Here is a 26,640-nt window from a genome sequence, read left to right as displayed (position 1 = left end):
AGGGGGACGTGCGGGGAGCCGGCCCGTGGCCAGGGGGACGTGCGGGGAGCCGGCGCGTGGCCAGGGGGACGTGCGGGGAGCCGGCGCGTGGCCAGGGGGACGTGCGGGGAGCCGGCCCGTGGCCAGGGGGACGTGCGGGGAGCCGGCGCGTGGCCAGGGGGACGTGCGGGGAGCCGGCGCGTGGCCAGGGGGACGTGCGGGGAGCCGGCCCGTGGCCAGGGGGACGTGCGGGGAGCCGGCGCGTGGCCAGGGGGACGTGCGGGGAGCCGGCGCGTGGCCAGGGGGACGTGCGGGGAGCCGGCCCGTGGCCAGGGGGACGTGCGGGGAGCCGGCCCGTGGCCAGCGTGTGGTGCACACAACCTTCCCAGTGAGAGGGAACTCTCCCCAGAGCCAGGGCTGCACTACCCGGGTGCAGAGGCTGCGGCTCAAACGCTTCTGCCCGGTACGTAGCGCAGCAATGGCAGGGGCAGCATGGGGCCGGGGCAGAGGGGAGCCACCCAAGGCGAGCGGCACCCAGCCAGAGTCTGCCCCTGGCCCCCACCTTAGAGGTACGGCCGCCCAGTTTCCCTCGCCAGCCGTGGCGCTGGCCCGGCCCCCCCACTCCAGCAACAAGCTGTCCTGCCCGGCTCTGCCTGGGCGTGGAGCAGCTGCCCTCGGGGGCCGTGCCTGGGCAGGGCCCTGCGGGCGCGAGGGGCCAAGACGTGCTATTCCGCCCTCGCACAGCACGGGACACAAGCGGCCGCCAGACGCCCTCCCCCCGGCTGCTCCCGGCGCAGGGACTGTGAGGTCGGCCGGTGACGTCACAGAGCCAGGCCCCGGGAACTCCGGCCAGAGCCCCAGGATCTCACTGGCTGGCACCTGCTCCCTGCACCAGCTGCCGCCGGGGATGGAGAACTTCTCCCTGCTGACCATCTCTGGGCCACGTCTGCCCAGCTGTGCCATGAAGAGCCTACGCGACGCGCCAGCCCCCCGGCGCACTCCCAGCTTGCCAGGTAACGGCCCCCCCAACCTTGGGTCACACATGCCACCTTTCTCCAGCCCCTCCCCACCTCCCCAGCAGCAGCCCAGGCCAACCAGGAAGTGGAGGAGGGGTACGAGCCCTGCTGTACAGGTGGGGAAACTGAGGCACGCAGCCACCGCTGGTTTCCACGGTGGGCTCTGATTTTGGGGACTCGCTGTTAGAGCTACAGGGCCTGATTTTCGGTGCGTCTGCTGCCTGGCTGCAGGCGTCGAGACAGACACTACCCTGCCCGTGGCGCACACCACATCCCTCAGCTCCCAGGGGGCCAGACCGAAACTAAGAGGGGCCGGGGGACACGTGAGCAGCTGGGGAAAGCAGCGGCAGCCCCCTTGAATACCTCGATACACTCACAACCCCCACTGAGCTCACCTAGCTGTGGCCCCCGCACTGCTGGACTCAGCGGCCAGCTGTGCCACAATGGGCAACGCCCCTTTGAAAATGGTGGCCTAAATGAGTTGGACGAGGACCCACAGGGAGTCAGTAGCAGAGACCCAGCTCCAGAGTCACACGCCGCCTTTCCCAGGCCTGGGAAGTAGCTTCTGGCAGAGCTAGGCACTGGCGGATGGCCTGGGGGGGGAGGGGGGGTGCACGCGCTGGAAACGCCTGGGTCTGGCTCGTGTGGCGGGTAGCCCCGTGCAGGATCTCAGGCCGGGGTGGGCGCTGGTGAACCAGACAGTCCCTGCCTCCTACGCCTTCCTGACTCATCGCAGGGGCTTGTGCCCGAGTCAGGCCGTGGGGCCCGCCAGGGGCTCTGTGTGTCACATTGCACCTCCCCCACCCCATGGCTCCAGCCTGGCTCCGGGAACAGATGCTGGAGACAAGCTGAGGGGGGAGGGGTCCTTTCTCTGCTGCCAGCCCCACACTGCCCCCGTGCCTGAGGCCTCTCTGCCCTGCTCCAGACGCACCCCTTCCTCTGGGTAGCTGAGCAGCGGCCCCTGGGCACAGCACAACAGGACCCATGGGAGCCGGTGGGGTCCGACCTCCGACCTCCGCACGGAGAGTGCATCCGACCCCTGGGCTCTGAGCATCGGCCGTCCCACGGTGCCCAGCACAAGCCCCGCAGCTGCTGCCGGTTCCCACGGGAGCCCAGCCGTGGGGCAGATGGGCGGGCAGGGGAAGGGCTGGGCCCTGGAGAGCTCCCTCCCCGGGAGGCACTGAGCCAAGGCGAGCCCGGCCCCCAGCCTGCCCGGCGCTGGGCCCTGGAGAGCTCCCTCCCCGGGAGGCACTGAGCCAAGGCGAGCCGGGCCCCCAGCCTGCCCGGCGCTGGGCCCTGGAGAGCTCCCTCCCCGGGAGGCACTGAGCCAAGGCGAGCCCGGCCCCCAGCCTGCCCGGCGCTGGGCCCTGGAGAGCTCCCTCCCCGGGAGGCACTGAGCCAAGGCGAGCCGGGCCCCCAGCCTGCCCGGCGCTGGGCCCTGGAGAGCTCCCTTCCCGGGAGGCACTGAGCCAAGGCGAGCCGGGCCCCCAGCCTGCCCGGCGCTGGGCCCTGGAGAGCTCCCTCCCCGGGAGGCACTGAGCCAAGGCGAGCCCGGCCCCCAGCCTGCCCGGCGCTGGGCCCTGGAGAGCTCCCTCCCCGGGAGGCACTGAGCCAAGGCGAGCCCGGCCCCCAGCCTGCCCGGCGCTGGGCCCTGGAGAGCTCCCTCCCCGGGAGGCACTGAGCCAAGGCGAGCCCGGCCCCCAGCCTGCCCGGCGCTGGGCCCGGGCTCATCCCAACCCCTTCTCTTGGCAGCTTGTGTCCCCAGCGACATGCCGAGCAGCGAGCCCCCGGGGCGCAACTGCACCATCTACCGGCCCTGGTTCTCCCCCTACAGCTACCTGGTGTGCACGGGCCGGGCCAGCCCGCGGGAGGCCTGCAGCCGCCCGGACACGCCAGCAGCCAGCGCCCGGGACGCCGGCCAGGCCGCCGAGCTCCCCGACAGCCCCTGCTCCTCCTGCTCCCTGGAGCGGGCGGGCCCCGGCACGGAGCCCCAGGGCTGCATCACCTCCCGCGACATCCTCCTGGCGGCCCGGTGGCAGCCGGCGCCGCAGAACGGCTCCAAGTGCCTGGCCTGCTGCCGCGTCTTCCCCACCCTGCACTCGCTCAAGACCCACGTCCAGTGCGGCTCCCGGGAGGGCTTCAGCTGCCAGGTGTACTACCAGCGGCTCAAGGCCCTGTGGGGCAGGGAGGGCCCGGCCCGGCCCCACGGCGCCCAAGTGACGCTCCCCCGCAGCCCCCAATAAAGCAGAGTATTCCAAGCAGCCTGCCCCGCGGGCTCCCCACTGCAGGGAGGGACAGCGGCCCCCCCTCTCTCGCCACGGGGCCCTGGCTCCCGCTCCTGCGCGTGATTGGCCCCCCTGCTCCCTGGAGGGGTCGCCCCCCCGCTCCCCAGTGCAGTCAGCCTCCCCCCCCCCCGGCCCCACAGCCCCCTGCTCCCCAGTGCAGTCAGCCCCCCCCGGCCCCACAGCCCCCTGCTCCCGCACCCCAGTGCAGTCAGCCCCCCCCCGGCCCCCACAGCCCCCTGCTCCCGCACCCCAGTGCAGTCAGCCTCCCCCCCCCACTCCCTGGCCCCACAGCCCCCTGCTCCCCCTCCCTGCCGCAGTCAGCCTCCCCCCCACTCCCTGGCCCCACAGCCCTCTGCTCCCCCTCCCCAGCGCAGTCAGACTCCCCTCCCGCTCCCTGGCCCCAGGGCCCCCTGCTCCCCCTCCTGGCACAGCCTCCGCCCCCGCTCCCTGTCCCCACAGCCCCCTGCTCCCCCTCCCTGGCACAGCCTCCGCCCCCGCTCCCTGGCCCCACAGCCCCCTGCTCCCGCTCCCCAGCGCAGTCAGCCCCCTGGACCCACAGCCCCCTGGTCCCGCTCCCCAGTGCAGTCAGCTTCCCCCCCACTCTCTGGCCCCACAGCCCCCTGCTCCCGCTCCCCAGTGCAGTCAGCTTCCCCCCCACTCCCTGGCCCCACAGCCCCCTGCTCCCCTTCCCTGGCACAGTCAGCCTCCCCCCCCCGCTCCCTGGCCCCACAGCCCCCTGCCACAGAGGTGCCTGCACTAGCTGTTACGGTGAAGAGGCCTGGGGCTGGGTGTCCTGGCCAGTCAGAGCCAGACATGGGGCTGGGCAGGGGCAGCTGTGACAGACAACACGGGCCATCCCATGTGGGGAGGCCAGCTCCCTCCTCAGCTGTGGGCAGCCCTGGGCAGGTGGGGGCCTCTTGCCCCTGCCCCCAGGCACTATGGAGATACCTACCGACTGCGACCAAGTCACCCCTGCCGGACGGGGTCCAGGGTTGCAGTGCGGGTCAGTGGCACCGAGCGCCCCCTGCGGGACGGGGTCCAGGGTTGCAGTGCGGGTCAGTGGCGCCGAGTGCCCCCTGCTGGACGGGGTCCAGGGTTGCAGTGCGGGTCAGTGGCGCCGAGCGCCCCCTGCCGGACGGGGTTCAGGGTTGCAGTGCAGGTCAGTGGCGCCGAGCGCCCCCTGCCGGACGGGGTTCAGGGTTGCAGTGCGGGTCAGTGGCGCCGAGCGCCCCCTGCCGGACGGGGTCCAGGGTTGCAGTGCGGGTCAGTGGCGCCGAGCGCCCCCTGCCGGACGGGGTTCAGGGTTGCAGTGCGGGTCAGTGGCGCCGAGCGCCCCCTGCCGGACGGGGTTCAGGGTTGCAGTGCGGGTCAGTGGCGCCGAGCGCCCCCTGCCGGACGGGGTTCAGGGTTGCAGTGCGGGTCAGTGGCGCCGAGCGCCCCCTGCCGGACGGGGTTCAGGGTTGCAGTGCGGGTCAGTGGCGCCGAGCGCCCCCTGCCGGACGGGGTTCAGGGTTGCAGTGCGGGTCAGTGGCGCCGAGCGCCCCCTGCCGGACGGGGTTCAGGGTTGCAGTGCGGGTCAGTGGCGCCGAGCGCCCCCTGCCGGACGGGGTTCAGGGTTGCAGTGCGGGTCAGTGGCGCCGAGCGCCCCCTGCCGGACGGGGTTCAGGGTTGCAGTGCGGGTCAGTGGCGCCGAGCGCCCCCTGCCGGACGGGGTTCAGGGTTGCAGTGTGGGTCAGTGGCTCCGAGCGCCCCCTGCCGGACGGGGTTCAGGGTTGCAGTGTGGGTCAGTGGCTCCGAGCGCCCCCTGCGGGATGGGGTTCAGGGTTGCAGTGTGGGTCAGTGGCACAGAGCGCCCTCTGCTGGACGGGGTCCAGGGTTGCAGTGCGGGTCAGTGGCGCCGAGCGCCCCCTGCTGGATGGGGTCCAGGGTTGCAGTGCGGGTCAGTGGCACAGAGCGCCCCCTGCTGGACGGGGTCCAGGGTTGCAGTTCGGGTCAGTGGCTCCGAGCGCCCCCTGCAGGATGGGGTTCAGGGTTGCAGTGTGGGTCAGTGGCACAGAGCGCCCTCTGCTGGACGGGGTCCAGGGTTGCAGTGCGGGTCAGTGGCGCCGAGCGCCCCCTGCTGGACGGGGTCCAGGGTTGCAGTGCAGGTCAGTGGCACAGAGCGCCCCCTGCTGGACGGGGTCCAGGGTTGCAGTGCGGGTCAGTGGCGCTGAGAGCCCCCTGCTGGAGAGCTCCATTCCCACGCAGGATGGCCCCGGGTGCAGCTGCATTCCCGGCACTGGGCCGGAAGCTGGAAGGTGCAAGGAGAGATCAGAGACACAGAGACAGGAGAGACAGAGCTTGAGAAATAGAAGATTTATTTAGCAAAAGCCAACAGAGAGGGCCCAGCGCCCCGTTAAGTGCACTTACAGAGACAGCCTGGCTCCCAGTGCCCCCGCTAGGCAGGAACAGGCAGTGGGAGCAGAGGGGAACAGAGAGGAGAGCAGGGGAGCAGAGAGGGGAGCAGAGGGTTGAGGAGAGGGGAGGGGTCCTCTCCAGCCCCACCCTCCAAAGGTCCCAGGAGACCCAGGTTTCGACTGCATCTCGCCCCACCCTAGCTCGACCAGTGCACCAGGCCCAGACACAGCTGCAGGTGCCCCTTCCCCTCCCACCTGGGGTGCTGGCTGGCCAAGCCCCCGCCCCACCCTGCTGGTGCCCATGTGCCCCTTCCAGGCCTGCAGCCAATGGGGTGCGGGCAAGTTCTCCCCCCCCCCCCACATCAGCCAAGAATCCGCTCCCAGCCCCAAGCACCTTCCAGCCATCGCCCCCCCCCCCCACCCTCCGGCCCAGCCCAATCCAGCCTGGCCAGAGGAGAATGGGTGAGAAGACACGGCCACTGCCTCCCCCTCGCCCTTCCCCCAGGGGTCGGCTCAGCCCCAGCCAGGGACCCTTCACCGCAGCTGGGCACCACCACCAGCTAAAGCCCCTTCCGCCTAGGGCCACCTGGCTCGACACGCCTGATGGCCCCCGCCTGCGCCTCTCACTGAAAGCTACAGCTCAACTCCCTGGGGCTGCACGCCCCGGCTGAGCTCCTGGGATCACCCACCCCCTTGGCTGGCAGCAGGGGGTCAGACTGCGGGTGAGAGCCCAGGGGCTCCCTGAGGATGGCAGGCAACGAGCAATGCTGACCAAGGGAAATTCCTCCTTTCTACCCAGAATGGACAATGAGCCTTGGAACTCCTCGCTGCAGGTCGTTACAGGGCCAACGCTGTGTAGGATTCAGCGGAGGGAGAGAGATTTCTATGGCCAGGGAGGTACAGCCCTACATCACTGGCCATGACCTACGGAGCAGACCCAGGCAGCAGGGGAGGGGCCGGTGGCCGTGTCTGCACTGACAGTCCGAGGAGACACGTACCAGGCCGTGCTCGCTCCGTCACCTCTCCCAGCAAGGGGGGCGCCCGAGCAGCTCAGAGCCCTGGCTTTGTCCTGTCCCTGGGGCGGGAAGGAGCTTTTACCGCCTCCCCAGGCCTGCTGCCCTGCCCGGGGCCACGCCCCCACCTCGGCCTGGAGAGGGCCGCGCCCTACACGGCAATCTCGTCCTCCAGGCTGTCCCCCAGGCCCTGCGCGGCCCGGACGTGGCACAGGCGCGGCGGCTCCTCCTCACTCTCTCGTCCGGGCTGGACTCGTACTCCGAGGCGAAGCCCGACTCGCGGAACCGGATGAGCTCCAGGCTGCCCAGGGGCGGCTCGCAGGGGGGCGCGGCGCCTGGCGGGAAGCGGAGGTACTCCAGCCTCACCAGCCAGTCACTCCTACCTAGGGGGCTGCCCAGGGCCTGGCCCAGCAGCGGCAGGTGCAGGTCCTCAGGCTTCGGGGTGGTGGGCGGGCACAGCACCGGCAGGGCGCTGGCGCGGTGGCTGATCTCCAGCAGGCTGTCCTGGGAGCCCGCTGCAAGAGAGGGGGGGGGCGTGAGCGGGCGGGGCAGCGCCCGGCCCGTGGCCAAGAGCCCCCTCGCCCGCCCCCCGTGGTGCTGCTCAGACGGGGGCGGGGGGACCAGCTGAACAAAGAGCAAGGACAGCGCCCACAGACACCCCCTCCAGCCCCCCCCTCTGATAGCGCCCAGCCCCTCCAGCTCCCCCCTCTGATAGCGCCCACAGACACCCCCTCCAGCCCCTCTGCCCTGACACCGCCCAGCCCCTCCAGCTCCCCTGCCCTGACACCGCCCAGCCCCTCCAGCTCCCCCCTCTGATAGCACCCAGCCCCCTCCAGCCCCCCTGCCCTGACACCGCCCAGCCCCCTCCAATCCCCCTGCCCTGACACCGCCCAGCCCCTCCAGCTCCCCCCTCTGATAGCACCCAGCCCCCTCCAGCCCCCCTGCCCTGACACCGCCCAGCCCCCTCCAATCCCCCTGCCCTGACACCGCCCAGCCCCTCCAGCTCCCCCCTCTGATAGCACCCAGCCCCCTCCAGCCCCCCTGCCCTGACACCGCCCAGCCCCTCCAGTTCCCCCCTCTGATAGCGCCCACAGACAACCCTCCAGCCCCTCTGCCCTGACACCGCCCAGCCCCTCCAGCTCCCCTGCCCTGACACCGCCCAGCCCCTCCAGCTCCCCCCTCTGATAGCACCCAGCCCCCTCCAGCCCCCCTGCCCTGACACCGCCCAGCCCCTCCAGTTCCCCCCTCTGATAGCGCCCACAGACAACCCTCCAGCCCCTCTGCCCTGACACCGCCCAGCCCCTCCAGCTCCCCTGCCCTGACACCGCCCAGCCCCTCCAGCTCCCCCCTCTGATAGCACCCAGCCCCCTCCAGCCCCCCTGCCCTGACACCGCCCAGCCCCTCCAGCTCCCCCCTCTGATAGCACCCAGCCCCCTCCAGCCCCCCTGCCCTGACACCGCCCAGCCCCTCCAGCTCCCCCCTCTGATAGCGCCCAGCCCCCTCCAGCCCCCCTGCCCTGACACCGCCCAGCCCCTCCAGCTCCCCCTCTGATAGCGCCCAGCCCCCTCCAGCCCCCCTGCCCTGACACCGCCCAGCCCCTCCAGCTCCCCCTCTGATAGCGTCCAGCCCCTCCAGCCCCCCTGCCCTGACACCGCCCAGCCCCTCCACCTCCCCCCCCCCTGGCTCTGATAGCGTCCAGCCCCCTCCACCTCCCCCCCCTCTGATAGCGTCCAGCCCCTCCAGCCCCCCTGCCCTGACACCGCCCAGCCCCTCCACCTCCCCCCCCCCCCCGGCTCTGATAGCGTCCAGCCCCCCTCCACCTCCCCCCCCCTCTGATAGCGTCCAGCCCCTCCAGCCCCCCCTGCCGACACCGCCCAGCCCCTCCACCTCCCCCCCCGGCTCTGATAGCGCCCAGCCCCCTCCAGCCCCCCTGCCCTGACACCGCCCACCCCCTCCAGCTCCCCCTCTGATAGCGTCCAGCCCCTCCAGCTCCCCCCCCGCCCCCACTGATAGCACCCAGCTCCCTCCAGCCCCCCCCCTCTGATAGCGCCCAGCCCCCCTCACGCTCCCCCCCCGGCCCCCTCTGATAGCGCCCAGCCCCCTCCAGCCCCCCTGCCCTGACACCACCCAGCCCCTCCAGCTCCCCCCTCTGATAGCACCCAGCCCCTCCAGCTCCCCCCTCTGATAGCGCCCAGCCCCCTCCAGCCCCCCTGCCCTGACACCGCCCAGCCCCTCCAGCTCCCCCCTCTGATAGTGTCCAGCCCCCTCCAGCTCCCCCCCGCCCCCTCTGATAGCACCCAGCCCCTCCAGCCCCCCTGCCCTGACACCGCCCAGCCCCTCCACCTCCCCCCCTCTGATAGCGTCCAGCCCCCTCCAGCCCCCCTGCCCTGACACCGCCCAGCCCCTCCACCTTCCCCCCCCTCTGATAGCATCCAGCCCCCTCCAGCCCCCCTGCCCTGACACCGCCCAGCCCCTCCAGCTCCCCCCCGGCTCTGATAGCGTCCAGACCCCTCCAGTTCCCCTGGCCAGCTCTGCCTTGATAACTCCCACCAAGCCCCCACACCTGCCACGTGCACACAGCCCTGCCCCCACGATGCCCAGCCCCCCAGACTCCCCACACAGACAGCCCTTGGCAGAGCTGAGGTCAGAACAGAGGGGCTCCCTGCAGCTTGCCCACGGAAGCCCTCTCCCCGTGGCCCCTGGAGCAGAGGGGCCGGGCTCCCAGCCCCACACGATGGGACGGTCACGGCAGAGCCGGGCCGAGCTGTGTGCCAGGCGCGCCCACCCCGGCCATGGGCACGGCTCTGTGGCCACCTCGCCCACCGGGCTCCCCTCTGTATAGGGGCCTGGGTCCCACCAGTGCAGGGCAGCCGGGGAGGGCGCCAGGTGGGCCAGCAGCAAGCACCTCCCAGCTGTGCCCTGGGGCCCCGGCAAGGCGGGGGCGGGGGCTCTTACTGGCGTTGCTTCCCGACAGCTTCAGCTCCAGCTCCTGCACCTGCCGGACCAGCAGCGAGAGGTGCTGCAGCATGTCCTTGTTCTGCAGCAGGAGCTGGTGCACGCGGGCCTGGGCCTCCAGTCGCGCCGCGGCCTCGGCCGCCAGCTGCTCCTTCAGCAAGTGCACCTGCGGGACACGGAGAGGCAGCGCGTGGGCGCGCGGAACCGCGGCTCCCAGCGGCAGGGCTAAGGCGGGTGCCCGGAGCAGGGGGCTGCCCGTCCCCACGAGGGGCCTGCGCCGGGTTTCAGAGCCGCCCGGCTGCCAGGGGCTCCTCTGCACGGTGCTGCGGGGCGGGGCGGGGCGGGCTGCTCGCTTGGCTCCTGCCTCCTCTCGGCGCCCGGGCCTAGCGCTCGCCTGCAGCCCCCCCCCCCCAGTGCAGGCACCTGCCTGGCCACCTGCCCCGCAGCAGCATGCCCCTCACGACGTTTGACGGGCCCGCACTGCGCCCGCGGGGCATGCGTCAGTCCGAGCCGGCTGGGCAGGCCACGCACCCCACTGGCCCAGGGACGCGGCATCCCGCCTGCCCACAGCACCGCCCGGGGCCGTCTGCGGGTTCTCCAATGCCCCAGGCACCTTCCTCCGGCCCCACCTCTTCTGCGCCTCCCCTCGGACAGGCCCGTGTGGATCTGCCAGGCCCAGGCCTTTCCCCGGCTGAGCCCCTGCCACCTGGGTCACTTCGGGAGCCCTCTTTCCCGTCCCACAACTGCCCCCCAACCGTGGCTAGGCCCTGCCCTGCCCCTGCGCCCCCACGGAGGCTTCCTGCTCCCGTAACCGACGGCCACGTCGCCCGCAGCCGCTCAGAACGGAGCTCCCCTCCCTCCACCTCCGCCTCCCTCCCGCCCCGAGACCCGGCTCCACGCTCGGCCGCCTCCGGCTTCTCCCCGCACGCCAGAGTGACGGCACGTCGGGGACCCCCGGTCCTGCAGCCAGAACAGGCTCCGCCCGCCAGTCCAACGGGATCCAGCCCAGCACAGACGGGACGTGGCCACAGGAGTCTGGGCCAGGCAGCCTCAGCCCCCTTGGGCAGGGCCCTGGACTCCCAGCCTCGGCTCCGTCTCTTCTCTCCACGGTTGTCCAGCCAAACTGACTCTTCCCCAAGCCGGGGGGCTGTGCAGGGGGTCAGGGCTGTGCACAGCCCCCCGCCTCACCCGGCCCCGCATGGCCCTGACCCCCCCGCCCAGCCCCCCGCCTTGCCCGGCCCCGATCCCCCGCACGGCCCCCCGCCTTGCCCAGCCCCAGCCCCGCACGGCCCCGACCCCCCGCACAGCTCCCCGCCTCGCCCGGCCCCGCACGGCCCTGACCCCCCGCACAGCCCCCCGCCTCACCCAACCCCGGCCCCGCACGGCCCTGACCCCCCGCACAGCCCCCCGCCTCACCCAACCCCGGCCCTGCACGGCCCCGACCCCCCGCACAGCTCCCCGCCTCGCCCGGCCCTGCACGGCCCTGACCCCCCGCACAGCCCCCCGCCTCACCCAACCCCGGCCCTGCACGGCCCCGACCCCCCGCACAGCTCCCCGCCTCGCCCGGCCCTGCACGGCCCTGACCCCCCGCACAGCTCCCCGCCTCACCCGGCCCTGCACGGCCCTGACCCCCTGCACAGCCCCCCGCCTCACCCGGCCCTGATCCCCCGCACGGCCCCCCGCCTTGCCCAGCCCCAGCCCCGCACGGCCCTGACCCCCCGCACAGCCCCCCGCCTCACCCAACCCCGGCCCTGCACGGCCCTGACCCCCTGCACAGCCCCCCGCCTCACCCGGCCCCGACCCCCTGCACAGCCCCCTGCCTCCGCACAGCCCTGACCCCCTGCACAGCCCCCCGCCTCACCCGGCCCTGCACGGCCCTGACCCCCCGCACAGCCCCCCGCCTCACCCAACCCCGGCCCTGCACGGCCCCGACCCCCCGCACAGCCCCCCGCCTCACCCAACCCCGGCCCTGCACGGCCCTGACCCCCTGCACAGCCCCCCGCCTCACCCGGCCCTGCACGGCCCTGACCCCCTGCACAGCCCCCCGCCTCGCCCGGCCCTGCACGGCCCCGACCCCCCGCCCAGCCCCCCGCCTTGCCCGGCCCCGATCCCCCGCACGGCCCCCCGCCTTGCCCAGCCCCAGCCCCGCACGGCCCTGACCCCCCGCACAGCCCCCCGCCTCACCCAACCCCGGCCCTGCACGGCCCTGACCCCCTGCACAGCCCCCTGCCTCCGCACAGCCCTGACCCCCTGCACAGCCCCCCGCCTCGCCTGGCCCCGCACAGCCCTGACCCCCTGCACTGCCCCCCGCCTCCGCACGGCCCTGACCCCCTGCACAGCCCCCCGCCTCACCCGGCCCCGACCCCCTGCACAGCCCCCCGCCTCCGCACAGCCCTGACCCCCTGCACAGCCCCCCGCCTCGCCTGGCCCCGCACAGCCCTGACCCCCTGCACAGCCCCCCGCCTCGCCTGGCCCCGCACAGCCCTGACCCCCTGCACAGCCCCCCGCCTCGCCTGGCCCCGCACAGCCCTGACCCCCTGCACAGCCCCCCGCCTTGCCCTGACCTGCATGTCCCTGGCCCCCTGCACAGCCCCATGCTTCACATGGCCCAGGCCTCCCCACGACCTGCATAGTCCTGGCCCCCTGCTCAGACCTGCCCCCATGCATGCCAGCCGCTCCCCCAGCCCCCGCACAGCCCCGCCCTGCCAGCACCTGTGCCACGGCCACTTGCGTCTGCTGCATCTGCTGCTGCAGGAGCTGCTGGAGAAGCTGCGTTTGGTGGTGCGCGGAGAGGGGGTTCCCCAGGCCCGGCAGCTGGGTGGGGGAGGGGGGCAGCAGTTCGGGCAATGCAGTCGGGATCCTCTGGGGGCGGAGGGAGCCCTGGAAACAGGGAGGAAAGCACAGCCTGATCCACTCTGCACGCTACCGACTCTCCAGCCCCTCGCACGCTGCCCCTCGCACGCCGCCAGCTCTCCAGCCCCTCGCACGCCGCTGACTCCCCAGCCCCTCGCACGCTGCCCCTCGCACGCCGCCGACTCTCCAGCCCCTCGCACGCCGCTGACTCCCCAGCCCCTCGCACGCTGCCCCTCGCACGCCGCCGACTCTCCAGCCCCTCGCACGCTGCCCCTCGCACACCGCCGACTCTCCAGCCCTTCGCACGCTGCCCCTCGCACGCCGCCGGCTCTCCAGCCCCTCGCACGCCGCTGACTCCCCAGCCCCTCGCACGCTGCCCCTCGCACGCCGCTGACTCTCCAGCCCCTCGCACGCCGCTGACTCCCCAGCCCCTCGCACGCTGCCCCTCGCACGCCGCCGACTCCCCAGCCCCTCGCACGCTGCCCCTCGCACGCCGCTGACTCTCCAGCCCCTCGCACGCCGCCGACTCTCCAGCCCCTCGCACGCTGCCCCTCGCACGCCGCCGACTCCCCAGCCCCTCGCACGCTGCCCCTCGCACGCCGCCGACTCCCCAGCCCCTCGCACGCTGCCCCTCGCACGCCGCTGACTCCCCAGCCCCTCGCACGCTGCCCCTCGCACGCCGCCGACTCCCCAGCCCCTCGCACGCTGCCCCTCGCACACCGCCGACTCTCCAGCCCTTCGCACGCTGCCCCTCGCACGCCGCCGGCTCTCCAGCCCCTCGCACGCCGCTGACTCCCCAGCCCCTCGCACACTGCCCCTCGCACGCCGCCGACTCTCCAGCCCCTCACACGCCGCCAGCTCTCCAGCCCCTCGCACGCCGCTGACTCCCCAGCCCCTCGCACGCTGCCCCTCGCACGCCGCCGACTCTCCAGCCCCTCGCACGCCGCCAGCTCTCCAACCCCTCGCACGCCGCTGACTCCCCAGCCCCTCGCACGCTGCCCCTCGCACGCCGCCGACTCTCCAGCCCCTCGCACGCCGCCAGCTCTCCAGCCCCTCGCACGCCGCTGACTCCCCAGCCCCTCGCACGCTGCCCCTCGCACGCCGCCGGCTCTCCAGCCCCTCGCACGCCGCCAGCTCTCCAGCCCCTCGCACGCCGCTGACTCCCCAGCCCCTCGCACGCTGCCCCTCGCACGCCGCCGACTCTCCAGCCCCTCACACGCCGCCAGCTCTCCAGCCCCTCGCACGCCGCTGACTCCCCAGCCCCTCACACGCTGCCCCTCGCACGCTGCCGACTCTCCAGCCCCTCGCACGCCGCCAGCTCTCCAGCCCCTTGCACATTGCCCCTTGCACGCCGACTCTCCTACCCCTCGCACGCCGCCCTTTGCACGCCGCTGATGCTCCAGCCCCTTGCACGCTGCTGACTCTCCAGCCCCTCGCACGCCGCCAGCTCTCCAGCCCCTTGCACGCCGTTGACTCCCCAGCCCCTCGCACGCTGCCCCTCGCACGCCGCCGACTCTCCAGCGTCTCACACGCTGCCCCTTGCACGCCACCGACTCTCCTACCCCTCGAACGCCGCCCTTTGCACGCCGCTGACTCTCCAGCCCCGCACATGCCGCCGACAGATTTTTTAACAGATTTTTTAGATAAAGGAAATGCAGTGGATCTAATCTACCTTGACTTTAGTAAGGCATTTGATACAGTACCACATGAGGAATAGTCATACTGAAAGATGAACTGTCAGGCTGGAGGAAGGTTACTAGCAGAGTTCCTCAGGGATCAGTTTTGGGGCCAATTTTAGTTAATCTTTTTATCGCTGATCTTGGCACCAAAAGTGGAAGTGTCCTGATAAAATCTGCGGATGACACAAAGTTGGGAGCTATTGCCAATTCAGAAAAGGATCGGGATATCATACAGGAAGATCTGGATGATCTTGTAAATTGGAGTGATAGCAATAGGATGAAATTGAATAGTGAGAAGTGTAAGGTTATGCATTTAGGGATTAACAACAAGAATTTTAGTTATAAGCTGGGGACACATCAGTTGGAAGTAACGGAGGAGGAGAAGGACCTCGGAGTCCTGGTTGATTATAGAATGACTATGAGCCGCCATTGTGACATGGCCGTGAAAAAGGCTAATACGATCTTGGGATGTATTAGGCGAGGTATTTCCAGTAGGGATAAGGAGGTGTTAGTGCCATTATACAAGGCATTGGTGAGACCCCATTTGGAATACTGTGTGCAGTTCTGGTCTCCCATGTTTAAGAAGGATGAATTCAAACTGGAACAGGTACAAAGAAGGGCCACTAGGATGATCCGAGGAATGGAAAACCTGTCTTATGAAAGGAGACTCAAGGAGCTTGGCTTGGTTACCTTAACCAAAAGAAGGCCGAGGGGGGACATGATTGCTCTCTTTAAATATATGAGAGGGATAAATACCAGGGAGGGAGAGGAATTATTTAAGATTAATACCAATGTGGACACAAGAACAAATGGATATAAGCTGGCTAGTAGGAAGTTTAGACTTGAGATTAGATGAAGGTTGAGGTTCTGGAACGGCCTTCCAAGGGAAGTAGCGGGGACAAAAGATCTATCTGGCGTCAAGATTAAACTAGATGGCTACGTCTAGACTGGCCCCATTACGAAATAGCCATGCTAATTTCCAACTTTGGAATAGGGAAATCCGCAGGGGATTTAAATATCCCCCGTGGGATTTAAATAAACACGTCCCCCGCTTTTTTTCCGGCTTGGGGAAAAGCCGGAAAAAAGCGTCTAGACTGGCGCAATCCTCCGGAATAAAGCCCTTTTCCAGAGGATCTCTCCACGCCACCGACTCTCCCGCCCCTCCGCACGCCGCCCCTCGCATGCCAGCCACATTCCAGGCCATCCGCACGCTACCCCTCGCACGCCTGACTCTCCAGCCCCTCCGCACGCTGCCCTTCGCATGCCAGCCACATTCCAGGCCATCCGCATGCTACCCCTCGCACGCCTGACTCTCCAGCCCCTCCGCATTGCCAAGTGGACCCTTGTGGGCAGCTGGTCGGTGCTCCCCAGCCCAGGTAGCTGCTGTCCACTCTCAGGGGCAGGGCTGTAGCCGGCAGCCGCAGGGAGGAGGGCGCCGGGCTGCCGGCGAGACCTGCCGTGCCCAAGGTGGCTTAATGGTGAATTGCGACACTCACACGTAGCAGGCCCACGGGGGCGAACGCTCATCCGCCCCACTGCAGGGAGCTCTGGCCCAGCCACCCCGCCCCTACCACCCCCCCATCACTGCCCTCCCCTCCCCCACCCCTACCATCCCCACCGCCCCCTCCCAGCCCCGCTGCCCCCCTGGCCCTGCCATCCTAGCCGCCTCCCCGTCCCAGCGCACCTCTGTGTCCAGGCAGCGTCCGGAGTCCTTCCCCACGGCGTCGAGATCCGTCACCCCGCGGCTGAAGTCCGGGCTGCGGCCGCCTGGCACGGGGATCTCCACGGCGTCGAGGTCCGTCTCCTCCGCGGGGGCAGCCGCCGCCTCAGCTCTGGGCAGGGAGCAGGCTGGCAGGGGAGAAGGGCGATGCTGCAGCCCAGCACGGCTGCTGGCCGGGGAACGCCCCCAGAGCCCCCCAGCCCGGCCCATTGCGTGGGGGCCCCGAACGCCTGCAGCTCGCCGGGGCCACGGCCCCCCGGAGGAGCCCCCGCCCGTACCTGGCACGCCCACGTCCTCGCTGTCGCCATCCTCCCGCTCAGCCGCGTCCTGCTGCAGGCTCAGCTTGTGGCAGACCTCGAAGGCCTGGCCCACGGTGCGCACGATGCGCATGGCCTGGCTCTGGGGGGAGACAGGGGCTGTGGGACCGACTGCAGGGGCCCGGGGCCCAGCCACGAAGGGAGAGCTTTCACCCTGCGCACGGGAACAGAACGGCCAGGCTGGGTCGGAGCAAAGGTCCCTCCCGCCCCAGGCAGAGAACAGGGCAGGGAACCCCACGTCCGCCACATGCGTCCAGCCTGCCTGTGGCCTGCCGCGCCGTGGGCCCGATGCAGCCTGCGCAGCCCGGAACTGGCCCACGCGGGGGCTGCCCCAGTGCAGTAGCCTGAGGCCAGGGGGAGGCGCCTGCTCCCGGCCACAGGAGCGCTGGGGAAGGGGCCTGTCCCAACTGCGGCAGGGCCACGGCCCTGAGCTGTGCGGGGGGTTGCCAGGCAGCAGCCAGGCACTGGAGTTTCTGGCCTCCGGCCCCGCTCCGAGCACGTCTCCACTGGCACCAGGCCTTAGCCCAGCGCGGGCCAAGGGCCCTGCCCTAAGGGGTCTGGCTCCTGCACATACAAACCAGCTGGCAGCTTCCCAGAGCACGGCCCTGGCCTGCTGCCCCCCCCCCCCCCCGCTGCTCCCAGCATCGGCACCCTGCCCTGCCCGGGGGCTTGCGGCGCGCGCTGGGGCTGAGCCGTGGGGGATGGCGCAGAGAGGCCCCATGGGCCGTGCCCAGCATGTGGTGGCTGCGGGAGGCTGGGCCAGCCCTGGGGGCTCTGGGCAGTGTGCCCTGCCCCTCGCCAGTCCCAAGGCCAGGCACTCTGGGGGCGCTGGAGGGAGAATTGGAAGCTCTGGGGTCTTCAAGAGGCGCTGTTCCCAGGACCTCCCCATGGGCAGGGCATGCTGGAGCCGTCCGTCCTGCCCCCTCCCAGGCACCCCACAGCCCCGCGGCCGGTACCTTCTTCTTGGACTTGAAGACGTTGCACCGGAAGACGTCGCTGGAGCTGTCCCTGGCGATGTAGCTGAAGATCTTCAGGTCCTGGGAGTCGTGGGACACGTAGAATATCCTGCCAGGAGAGAGGGGAGGGACGGGGTCTCAGCGGGCCGGCCCAGCTTCTCGCCCACCCCACCGCCCCCACCAGCGCTGGCCGGGGCCACACATCACCCAGCCGGCAGCTCGTCCCATCAGTGACCCACGGGGACTGGGCCCCACAGACCCTGCCAGTGCCCCCACCTGGCCAGCAGTGCCTGAGGTGTCGGGGAGGAGGCCAGAGGAGCAGCCGGCTGCTCTGCCCACCGCAAGCCAAGGCCGGCAGCGAGGTGCCCGCAGGGGCTGGCCAGGGGCCGGCTATGGCAGCCAGAGCACACAGACCTGCCTGGCTCTGCCACAGCTGCAGGGAGCGCAGGTCTCCATGCCCAGCAGGTGCAAGGCTGCTCCACTCCCTGCCCCCAGTGGCAGCTCTAACCCCTGCTCGAGAACGGTTCTCCCTCCGGCCGGCTCCTGCAGGCGTCGGCGACTCTCGGACCAGCGCCGATCCAGCTGCCCGTCTGGGGGCCAATGTGTGTGGGGGGGAGGGGTCCAAAATTCCAGAGTCTGCACCGCAGAAGTGCTCTCCGGGACTCGACGGGCAGCAGCATGTCAGAGCCTGCAACCCCAGGGCAGCGGCTGGGCAGCGGCGGGGGGGGGGCCCACCCAGGGCAGCGGCTGGGCAGCGTCGGGGGGGGGGGGCCCCACCCAGGGCAGCGGCTGGGCAGCGTCGGGGGGGGGGGGCCACCCAGGGCAGCGGCTGGGCAGCGTCGGGGGGGGGAGCCACCCAGGGCAGCGGCTGGGCAGCGTCGGGGGGGGGAGCCACCCAGGGCAGCGGCTGGGCAGCGTCGGGGGGGGGGCCCCACCCAGGGCAGCGGCTGGGCAGCGTCGGGGGGGGGGGCCCACCCAGGGCAGCGGCTGGGCAGCGTCGGGGGGGGGAGCCACCCAGGGCAGCGGCTGGGCAGCGTCGGGGGGGGGGGCCCACCCAGGGCAGCGGCTGGGCAGCGTCGGGGGGGGGGGCCACCCAGGGCAGCGGCTGGGCAGCGTCGGGGGGGGGGGGCCCACCCAGGGCAGCGGCTGGGCAGCGTCGGGGGGGGGGGCCACCCAGGGCATCGGCTGGGCAGCGTCGGGGGGGGGGGCCACCCAGGGCAGCGGCTGGGCAGCGTCGGGGGGGGGCCACCCAGGGCAGCGGCTGGGCAGCGTCGGGGGGGGGGCCACCCAGGGCAGCGGCTGGGCAGCGTCGGGGGGGGGGGAGCCAGAGCCACCTCCAGGGGCTCTTACCTGTAGATGGGATCCTGCATGAGCAGCATGTTGCTCTCGTCCCAGGCCCACTCTCTTTTCTGCAACAGAGGCAGCTGTCAGCGAGGCCCCGGACGCGGAGCCGGCCAGGCGCAGCCGGGAGCCCCGCCCAGGGCTGCGTGGGGTTAGGCGCCTGGGCAAAGGGAGGGCGGCAGGAGGAAGGGCACAAACCCGGGGCCGGGGCGGAGACAAGCCATCAGCCCCACGGCCCGGCCAGGCCCAGGAGGGCTGGGACAGGACTCACGGCTACACGGGCAGAGCCACTCGCCTTCTTCTTCAGCAGCACCTTCACCCCGTCCACCGACACCAGCAGGCTCACCTTCTTCTTCTTCACGCTCTTGGCTTTGAACTCGTACTGGGGGCAAGAGCAAGGCCAGTGACCCCCGCGCCGCCGGCACCGCACCCGCCTGGGCGGAGGGCAAGGGGGCTTCTCGCGGCCGAGACCCACGGATACCCAGGCACTGGAGCGCCCGGGGCAGCCGCCACGCCGTGACTCCTTTCGGGGAGATGGGGGTTCCTTGCCCGTTTTAGCGCACAGCCTCGGAGAAAGATGCAGCAAACCCAGGCTCGGGCCCTGCCCCGCAGGGTCACCGGCTGGCCTGCAGCACTTGCTCCCCGTCAGCCCTCCGGACGGCCGCGACCAGCGGCTACTGCAGCCAGTGACACCGTAGGGGCTGGGCTCCCGTCACTACAGCCCCAAGCTCCAGAGAGCGACCATCACCCGAGCGCGGCGGCGCGAGGGACACGGGCCCGGGGCGGCCGCGCTCACAGGCCCGGCCTTCTCTGCGCAGCCTCGTCCTCCGCCAGGGGCCAGCTGCAGCCAGACGCACCAGTGGGCTTTCCCCGTGGATCTCCCACATGGACCCACTCGGGAAAGCCTTGATTTCCACACCCCAGGAACATCGGCGCCTCATTCTCAGCAGCAGCCACGCACTTCCCGTCCCCCGCGGGGCATCGTGAGGGGCTGCAGCCCGGGCTCTCGTGGTCTCAGCACGGCGCAGTGTGGAGCAATCGCAGCAGCCTTATGACTCCATGGCCGCAGGGCCGCTGCAGGTCGCTGATGCCTACGGCCTGGCATGGCGGAGCTGCCATCTCACAGGCCCCAGCCTGCAGCCTGGCCTTTCAGCCCTGCCTTACTCATCTCCCCAGGACACTCATCACCCTGATTACGTGGCACTCATCCGTGGCCATCATCCTGCGGCTCCTCGCCACGGAGCTCTGACCCGCCTGGATACACACCAGGCAGATGCGCAGATTGGCTACGCTGACCAGGCCAGAGGCCACGAGAACCAGGTCACAGGGCCGCGTGGCCAGTGGGGCAGCAGGGTGGCCAGTGGGGTGGAGCTGGATCTGCGGGCCTGGGGATGCGCAGAGGGATCTCTAGGGAGATGTGGCACAGCAGGAGAACCCCCTGGCGCTAACTCAGAGCCACCAAGGGGGCGTGGCTGGTGGCAACCCAGCGGAGGCTCTCCCACTGGAGGGTGCAGCTGGGGTGTGGCAGGTGCCCAGCAGGGGGCGGTTAACCTGCCAGCTAGTTTAGGGGGGTTTACACCCCTCGTTACTTGACTAAATCCCAGGGGACGCTGGGCGGCCTCGTGAGCGACGGGTTCACCTCCGAGCCAGCCGCCGAGCGTCCATGAGCAGCGGGGCCTGCGGGTAGAAAGCGAGGAGGGGCGCAGCTCGACAGGGCAAGTGTGCGAGTGGCAAGTGGGAGCGCAGCGCCGCTGCACCCCGGCGCCAGCAGGGCGTGTCCCGGGGCGCCCTTCCGTGGGGGAGGAACAGCTGGGGGCAGGTCTGAACGCCTGCAGTGGGGGCACAAGGCACCAGGGCGCAGGGGCCAGCGTGCCGCAGCACCTACTTTAGAGTCCTGAATTCACGGAGAGTGGGAAAACGTTCTCGGCTCAGTCCCCTGCACTCCAGCGCAGGAGGGGCCATCTCCCTCTCCTGGCACATGCTCGCCCGCACACCCTAGAAATCTGCCACGGCCAGCTCAGGCCCCGCGAGCTCTGATCCTTCCTTTGGGGGAAGCTGGGCCGGTGCTAGCAAACCGCCCGCTATGAACACGACGACAGGCTGCAGAAGCAAAGGAGCTGGCCTGCGTAACGGGGAACCTCTCGGGGGCCTCGGTCACCACTGCCGTACAAATGACTAGCCAGAGCCGCCAGCGAGAGGTGCAGACAGACCCAGTGGAACGGGCGACTCGGCCGGAGGATGCGACTTGAGAAAGGTGATTCCCAGCCTCCTGGCCTGGGAAAGGACAGAGCGAGGCTAGCCCTCTGCCCTCTGCCCGGGGCCCGGGGCTCCCTCGCTCTCCACCCGACAAACTGCACCAAAGAAACCGCAGCTGGAGCCCAGGACACACATGTGCAGGGCAAAGCCTGGATTTCCCACGCACGACGGCTCCTCCGGGGCTTTGGTGGCGTCGAAACCAGAGGCTCCCAACCTTCCCCAGCATGTTCAATTCTACCGTCCCCCCCGACGTAGAGCCGTGCCTGTGGCCGGCCCGGCCCTTCCCGAGCCGTGGGACCTGCCGGCGCCCGTAGGTGTATTTCCACTTCTAGGCTACCCTTTCCGCCGACCCTGCAGTTCCGCCGCAGGCCACCAGGGGTCTGCAGACCACAGGCTGGGCCACTGGTCGGCTCCGGGGCGCCCATGCTGTCCGGGGACACTGGCTTTTGCACTAGCCCTGCCAGGAAGGCAGCCTGGCTCCAGAGCCACGGAGACGGAAAGCAGGGCAGATGGTGGCCTGTTCCAGAGGCCGGGGTACGTCCGTAGCGGGTTACGAACGGCAGTGCGAGCAGAAACCCCTTGCGTTACGTGGCACCAGCTCCCCAGGGGTCAATTAGCCAGACACGCCTGAGCATCCCCAGTCTTATCGGCCATAAATGCAGGGCACAGCGAACTGCAGGCCCAGGCAGCCTGGTCACAGGTTTAATAATTCCAAGAAGCCCGGGTCCGCCACAGACGGATTTGACAGAGACCTGCCAGTGCTGGGCTCCTAGCCTGGGGAGGACCCCGTCGAGTTCCTGTCACGCAAGCCATTCCCTGTGTTAACGTGGCTGTGAGGGGCCCTGATTCAGCAACGCACAAGCACACGCCACAGGCCCTGCTGCACTGCCCTCTCTCTAGTGGGGGACAGCCACGGCTCTGGCAAAGTCTCCAGCTTGTATCGCCAGCGACGTGACATCAGAAATGCCGGGGCAATGCACACAAGACCTGGGTGACACCTGCAGACTGATGGCTGCAAAATTCAGTAAAATAAACACAAAGAAATAATCCGGACCTGCTGCAGCCCAGCGATTGCTCCTCTTGCCGTGCAAGCGTCTTTACACAACCACCATTCCAGGACAGCACGTCCCACGCGGCTCCCGCACCACCCTCAGAGAATTCCACAAAGCCCTGGCTGGGAGGCATCGCTCTCTGCTGCCCGAACGGTACCAAACGAGACACACCACACACGACTGCTCACCGGGAACCGCTACGTGGCCACGTGGCACTGCCGCTCCCCAGAGCCCGGACCAGGAAACGCCACCGTTTGTCAGCGAGAGCCCCAGTCCATGTAGCTACTTCCCAGCCGCCAGGAGGCGGAGCGGCCATTGACCCCGACCCGAGGCACTGGAGATGCAGGGGCGATGGGGCGGCTCTGCAGACACACGCGATCTGTACGGCCAACTGCCCTCCCCCGCTGGAGCCCAGGTTCCAAGAACGAGCAGCTGCGGTGGGAGGCGCAGCGGGAGCGCTCAGCGATGGGACCGTCAGCAAAAGGCAACAGCACAGAGGCCGTTAACCGCTCCGGGGGCTCTTCTGAAAGCCGGCCCTACGAGCGCACTCGGGGGATGGTGCATCTCTGCTGCTCAGGGCAGGCGCCCCGCCACGGGACACCAGGGCAGGCCGGCGCCCCGCGGGATCTGCAGGAGGGCCGGCCGGCCAGTGCCTCTGGGACTTTGGGGGACACTGAACGGGAGCAGAGTCAATGTCGGGCGCAGACAGCTCAGCCCCGCGGGATCTGCAGGAGGGCCGGCCGGCCAGTGCCTCTGGGACTTTGGGGGACACTGAACGGGAGCAGAGTCAATGTCGGGCGCAGACAGCTCAGCCCCGCGGGATCGGCAGGAGGGCCGGCCGGCCAGTGCCTCTGGGACTTTGGGGGACACTGAACGGGAGCAGAGTCAATGTCGGGCGCAGACAGCTCAGCCCCGCGGGATCGGCAGGAGGGCCGGCCGGCCAGTGCCTCTGGGACTTTGGGGGACACTGAACGGGAGCAGAGACAATGTCGGGCGCAGACAGCTCTGCCCCGCGGGATCTGCAGGAGGGCCGGCCGGCCAGTGCCTCTGGGACTTTGGGGGACACTGAACGGGAGCAGAGTCAATGTCGGGCGCAGACAGCTCAGCCCCGCGGGATCGGCAGGAGGGCCGGCTGGCCAGTGCCTCTGGGACTTTGGGGGACACTGAATGGGAGCAGAGTCAATATCGGGCGCAGACAGCTCAGCCCCGCGGGATCTGCAGGAGGGCCGGCCGGCCAGTGCCTCTGGGACTTTGGGGGACACTGAACGGGAGCAGAGACAATGTCGGGCGCAGACAGCTCAGCCCCGCGGGATCTGCAGGAGGGCCGGCCGGCCAGTGCCTCTGGGACTTTGGGGGACACTGAACGGGAGCAGAGACAATGTCGGGCGCAGACAGCTCAGCCCCGCAGGATCTGCAGGAGGGCCGGCCGGCCAGTGCCTCTGGGACTTTGGGGGACACTGAACGGGAGCAGAGACAATGTCGGGCGCAGACAGCTCAGCCCCGCGGGATCGGCAGCGTGGCAGGGGCAGGAGCAAGCCCCTTGCCCGCGGCCGGCAAGGCTGGGCCCCGTCAGACAGACACAGGCCCGCCAGAGCCCCATGCGGGAGGAAAGGGGCGAACGCTGCACGTGGGGGGCAGGGGCACTCAGCTGCAGAAGGAAATCCCCCCTTGCTCTTCGCAGCAGACTGGAGGCTGCAGTGAGAAACCTCCAAGGGATGCCACCTCCCCAGCCCCTCAGGGCAGCTCCCACGGATCTGGACGCTCCCTCTGGCAGAGGGCATGGAGCTGGGAACAGACTCTACCGCAGGCCCTCGGCCAGGCCTGGAGCCAGTGACACTCAGCTCTAGGCTCTGCTCCCCACTGCCCTGGGCCCTCCAGAGCCAGCAGCTGAGAGCTGCGACCCGTCGCCCTGGGACCAGGCCAGGCGGGGGCCGACACAGGCAAGCAGCAGCCGCTCCGCCAGGCCTGCCGCCAGGACGGAGCCCCTCTCCTGCACCTGGCTCCATCTCCCCCGCGACCAGCTCCGTCCTTCGGTGCTCACCTGCCGGGCGCGGGCCTGCGAGCACCTGATGTCCAGTACAGCGCCCGTCCCTGAGCCGGCGGGGAGCCTGCCGCTGCCCGAGGACGGAGACCAGCCAGCCGGGTTCTGCCAGGCAGGTCGGCGCCACGCAGCTCCTGAGGCGCGGCCTGTCAACCCCCTTCGACAGGCCCCCGGCTCCTTTGCGCCACCTCTCAGCCCCGGCGGGCGCGTCCTCGCCGCCAAACGGCCCCGCTCACGTTCACGGATTCGCTCACTCGCTCTCCCCCGGCCCGAAGGCCAATTCGCTTTTAACCCGGCCTGGCTCCACCACGCCCAGCCCCAGCCCTGCAGCTCTCGGCGCTGGCGCCCATGGCACTGCCCTTTCCCGGGCCACCTCCCCACGGCAGCCGTCCCACCGAGCCCGGCTCCTCCACCCACCCAGAGCGCCCCACAAGGTGCAGGCAGGAGCCGGTGACTGCCCAGCGGCCTGGGAAACCTGTCCCAGCTCAGAGCTTCCCACGGCTCTGCAGGCCGAGGCAGGGAGGCAGCCGGGCTAGCGCATGGTCCCCACTCCCCACCGTGGCATGCCACTGCTGCGTTGGGGAGACCGGCGCGGCCGCCACACAGGTGGAGCAACAGAGCGCGACAAGGAACGAGCCCCCTTCGCCGAGCGCCCCTCAGCCCAGCCCCGCCCCGCCGGTTCAGCGGGGGCGAGACACATTCTGCCTAACTCGCTCCTGTCGGCGTCACGTTTCACAGGCTCTTCGGGAACCCACCCACATCTAAGGGGGTCGTCTTGGTGCGCAGTCCCGGGTGCCTTGGGCCTGGCATCCGGAGGCGAGGCCCAAACCCCCGTCTGGGGGTGCGAAACGGCTCCGCGGGCTGCGGCAGACAGCCGGCCTGGCGGGCAAGGGGATGCAGCCCCGCACGCCACATCTTCCCTCCCGGGCCGCATCGCCCCGCTCACAGGCACAGTGACACTGGTGGAATGGTTCCCCCGTGGCACCGACAGACCGGCATACCCGCATCACACGAACAGCTGCGCCCAGTTACCCTGCTTCACACCTGCCTGGACCAGCCCTCGTCTGCCACACAGGAACAGCTCTGTCAGCTAGCTTTGTGTTTCTCCTGGTGGTGCACAGTCGCACATGCCTTGGTGCACAGAACAAAACTTATTCCACGCAAGGATGGAAAAGATGACAGGGAACATTGCCTGGGGCGCTGTCACCTAACACAGGGCCTGGCTGTGCAGTACCAGATGGTCCCAGCAGCTCTCAGCTGCCCTTCTCCTCTCACAAACATTGTCCCCAGTTACAATGGCAGGCTACAGCCAGCTGAGCTAGCAGAACGGGCCATGGGCCAAGGCTGAAGTGCCCCACAAAGCCAGGGACCCCAGGCTGGGAACGGCAGGGGAGGGCAGGCCAGAAGGGCCCTCGGGCCAGGAACCCCCCTCGGACGTAGCGGGCACTGTACTGTCCCTTGAGGCAACGTGCGTGCGGGGGGGCCAGGCAGGAGCCAGAGAATCCGGGAAGTGTCGGGGCCAGGCAGCTGCTGACGCAGGTGAGGGTGAAAGGTCCCGCGGCGCGCTCGACACAGCACGCTTCCTGCCCTGCCCGGCCAGAACTGCGGCTGGGCTGGGGCCAGGGGAGGGGAGGCATGTGCTCTGCCGGTGGGAGGGGCCGGCTCTCCGGGCGGGCGCCGGAGCCAGCCCAGCCGCCTCTCACTGCCAGGCTGGGGCTGCAGCCGGCCGTGCGAAGCCAAGGGGGCAAGCGGGGGCTGAACGAGCAGGCGCTGCTGGGAGCCCGGCCCAGGGAACACCCCACCCTGGCACTCCCCTCCACCCACCCCCGGCAGCTCCCAGCAGGGACCAGCACGCCACGTCCCCAAGGGCTGGCCGGGAGCACGGCCACGCGGTAACTGGGCCCAGCGCTCAGCCCCGCGCACTCCAGGGGCTCGGGAGCACCGACCTGCCTGCGCGTAGCCAGTGCGTTCCCAAGCTGCGCGGGGACCAGACGCCAGCGCGTGGAAACTGGGCACCCACCCAAGGCAGCTTTGACAGTCCTAGGCTGCTCCCAGGTTCCAGCGAGCCGCCCGCCCCCCCCCCCGGGCCGGCCCTCCAGCCGCCCCCCCCCCGGCCGGCCCATGCCCAGCGCAGGCGGGTGGCCAGGCCACCCTTCAGGCAATGGGGTTCCTGGGGGGGAAGCGCCTGGGAGACTCCACTCTGCCAGCTAGCCTCTGGGCACACAAGCCGCCCCCCAGCTGCCCACGGGTACAAGCTCGGCCTGTGAGAGCAGGACTCCGGCGGGGGCTCGGACCCTGCCAGGCCGGCAGAGCTGGCTCCGCTGTGGCACTGGCGGCGCCGCGGGCGCGAGAACAGAACTCTGGAGCAGAGGGTCTCTGCGGGGGGAGGGTGGAAAAGCCTCGCAAGGAACGTGCGAGGGAGCTGAAGCGTTTACACCCCCCAGCAGCCGCCCTGTCTCCTTCCTCATTTTTCCAAACCCCTCCCACTGGGCACCAGTCACTCTGCCCGTCCGCAGTGGAAACAGCCAAGGGCAGCCTTTTATGGGCACGTCGCCCGGCCCCGCCGCAGCGTGGAGCCCACCAGCCAGGCTGCGTCAGAGCCATGCACAGCGGACGCGTGCACTGGTGACAATCAGCAGGTGCCGTAGTGAGCGCCGTGCTCGCTGGAGGGAGGGAGCCCGTCTCTGCTGTCTCAGGGTGCCCCCCATGCTCCTGCCCAAATCCCGGACAGCATCCCCCGCAGGGGAGCGGAGGCAGCAACGCCAGGGCAGCCTTCCTGGC

At 70.4% G+C, this 26,640-nt stretch overlaps 2 protein-coding genes across 2 annotated transcripts in view; one reads left to right on the top strand and one right to left on the bottom strand.

Annotated features, from left to right (window-relative positions):
- Positions 1-836: 836 nt before the first annotated feature.
- On the top strand, positions 837-3,256 carry SPATA46 (spermatogenesis associated 46). Its single transcript, XM_075937091.1, has 2 exons — positions 837-992; positions 2,748-3,256. The coding sequence occupies exons 1-2, from the start codon at positions 887-889 to the stop codon at positions 3,236-3,238; spliced, it is 597 nt and encodes a 198-aa protein (XP_075793206.1). The 5' UTR covers positions 837-886; the 3' UTR covers positions 3,239-3,256.
- Positions 3,257-3,998: 742 nt separating this feature from the next.
- The window catches only part of NOS1AP (nitric oxide synthase 1 adaptor protein), a 49,158-nt gene continuing 26,516 nt past the window's right edge, over positions 3,999-26,640 (bottom strand). Inside the window, 9 exon segments of the mRNA XM_075937089.1 lie at positions 3,999-6,926; positions 6,929-7,204; positions 9,645-9,810; positions 12,357-12,524; positions 15,861-16,024; positions 16,175-16,295; positions 17,170-17,278; positions 18,520-18,578; positions 18,782-18,892. Of these exon segments, the coding sequence (XP_075793204.1) occupies positions 6,841-6,926; positions 6,929-7,204; positions 9,645-9,810; positions 12,357-12,524; positions 15,861-16,024; positions 16,175-16,295; positions 17,170-17,278; positions 18,520-18,578; positions 18,782-18,892 (1,260 nt within the window). The 3' untranslated portion in view covers positions 3,999-6,840.

This window comes from Pelodiscus sinensis, chromosome 9, assembly GCF_049634645.1.
Source record: "Pelodiscus sinensis isolate JC-2024 chromosome 9, ASM4963464v1, whole genome shotgun sequence".
Taxonomy (NCBI): domain Eukaryota; kingdom Metazoa; phylum Chordata; order Testudines; family Trionychidae; genus Pelodiscus; species Pelodiscus sinensis.
Note: the sequence above shows the minus strand (reverse complement) of the source record. Positions and strands in the feature narration are given on the sequence as shown.

Excerpts from the sequence above, each read along its gene's own strand:
- SPATA46 (XM_075937091.1), top strand. The coding sequence starts at position 887 with ATGGAGAACTTCTCCCTGCTGACCATCTCTGGGCCACGTCTGCCCAGC. Across the intron at positions 993-2,747 it reads GCGCACTCCCAGCTTGCCAG|CTTGTGTCCCCAGCGACATG; the intron begins GTAACGGCCCCC and ends TTCTCTTGGCAG.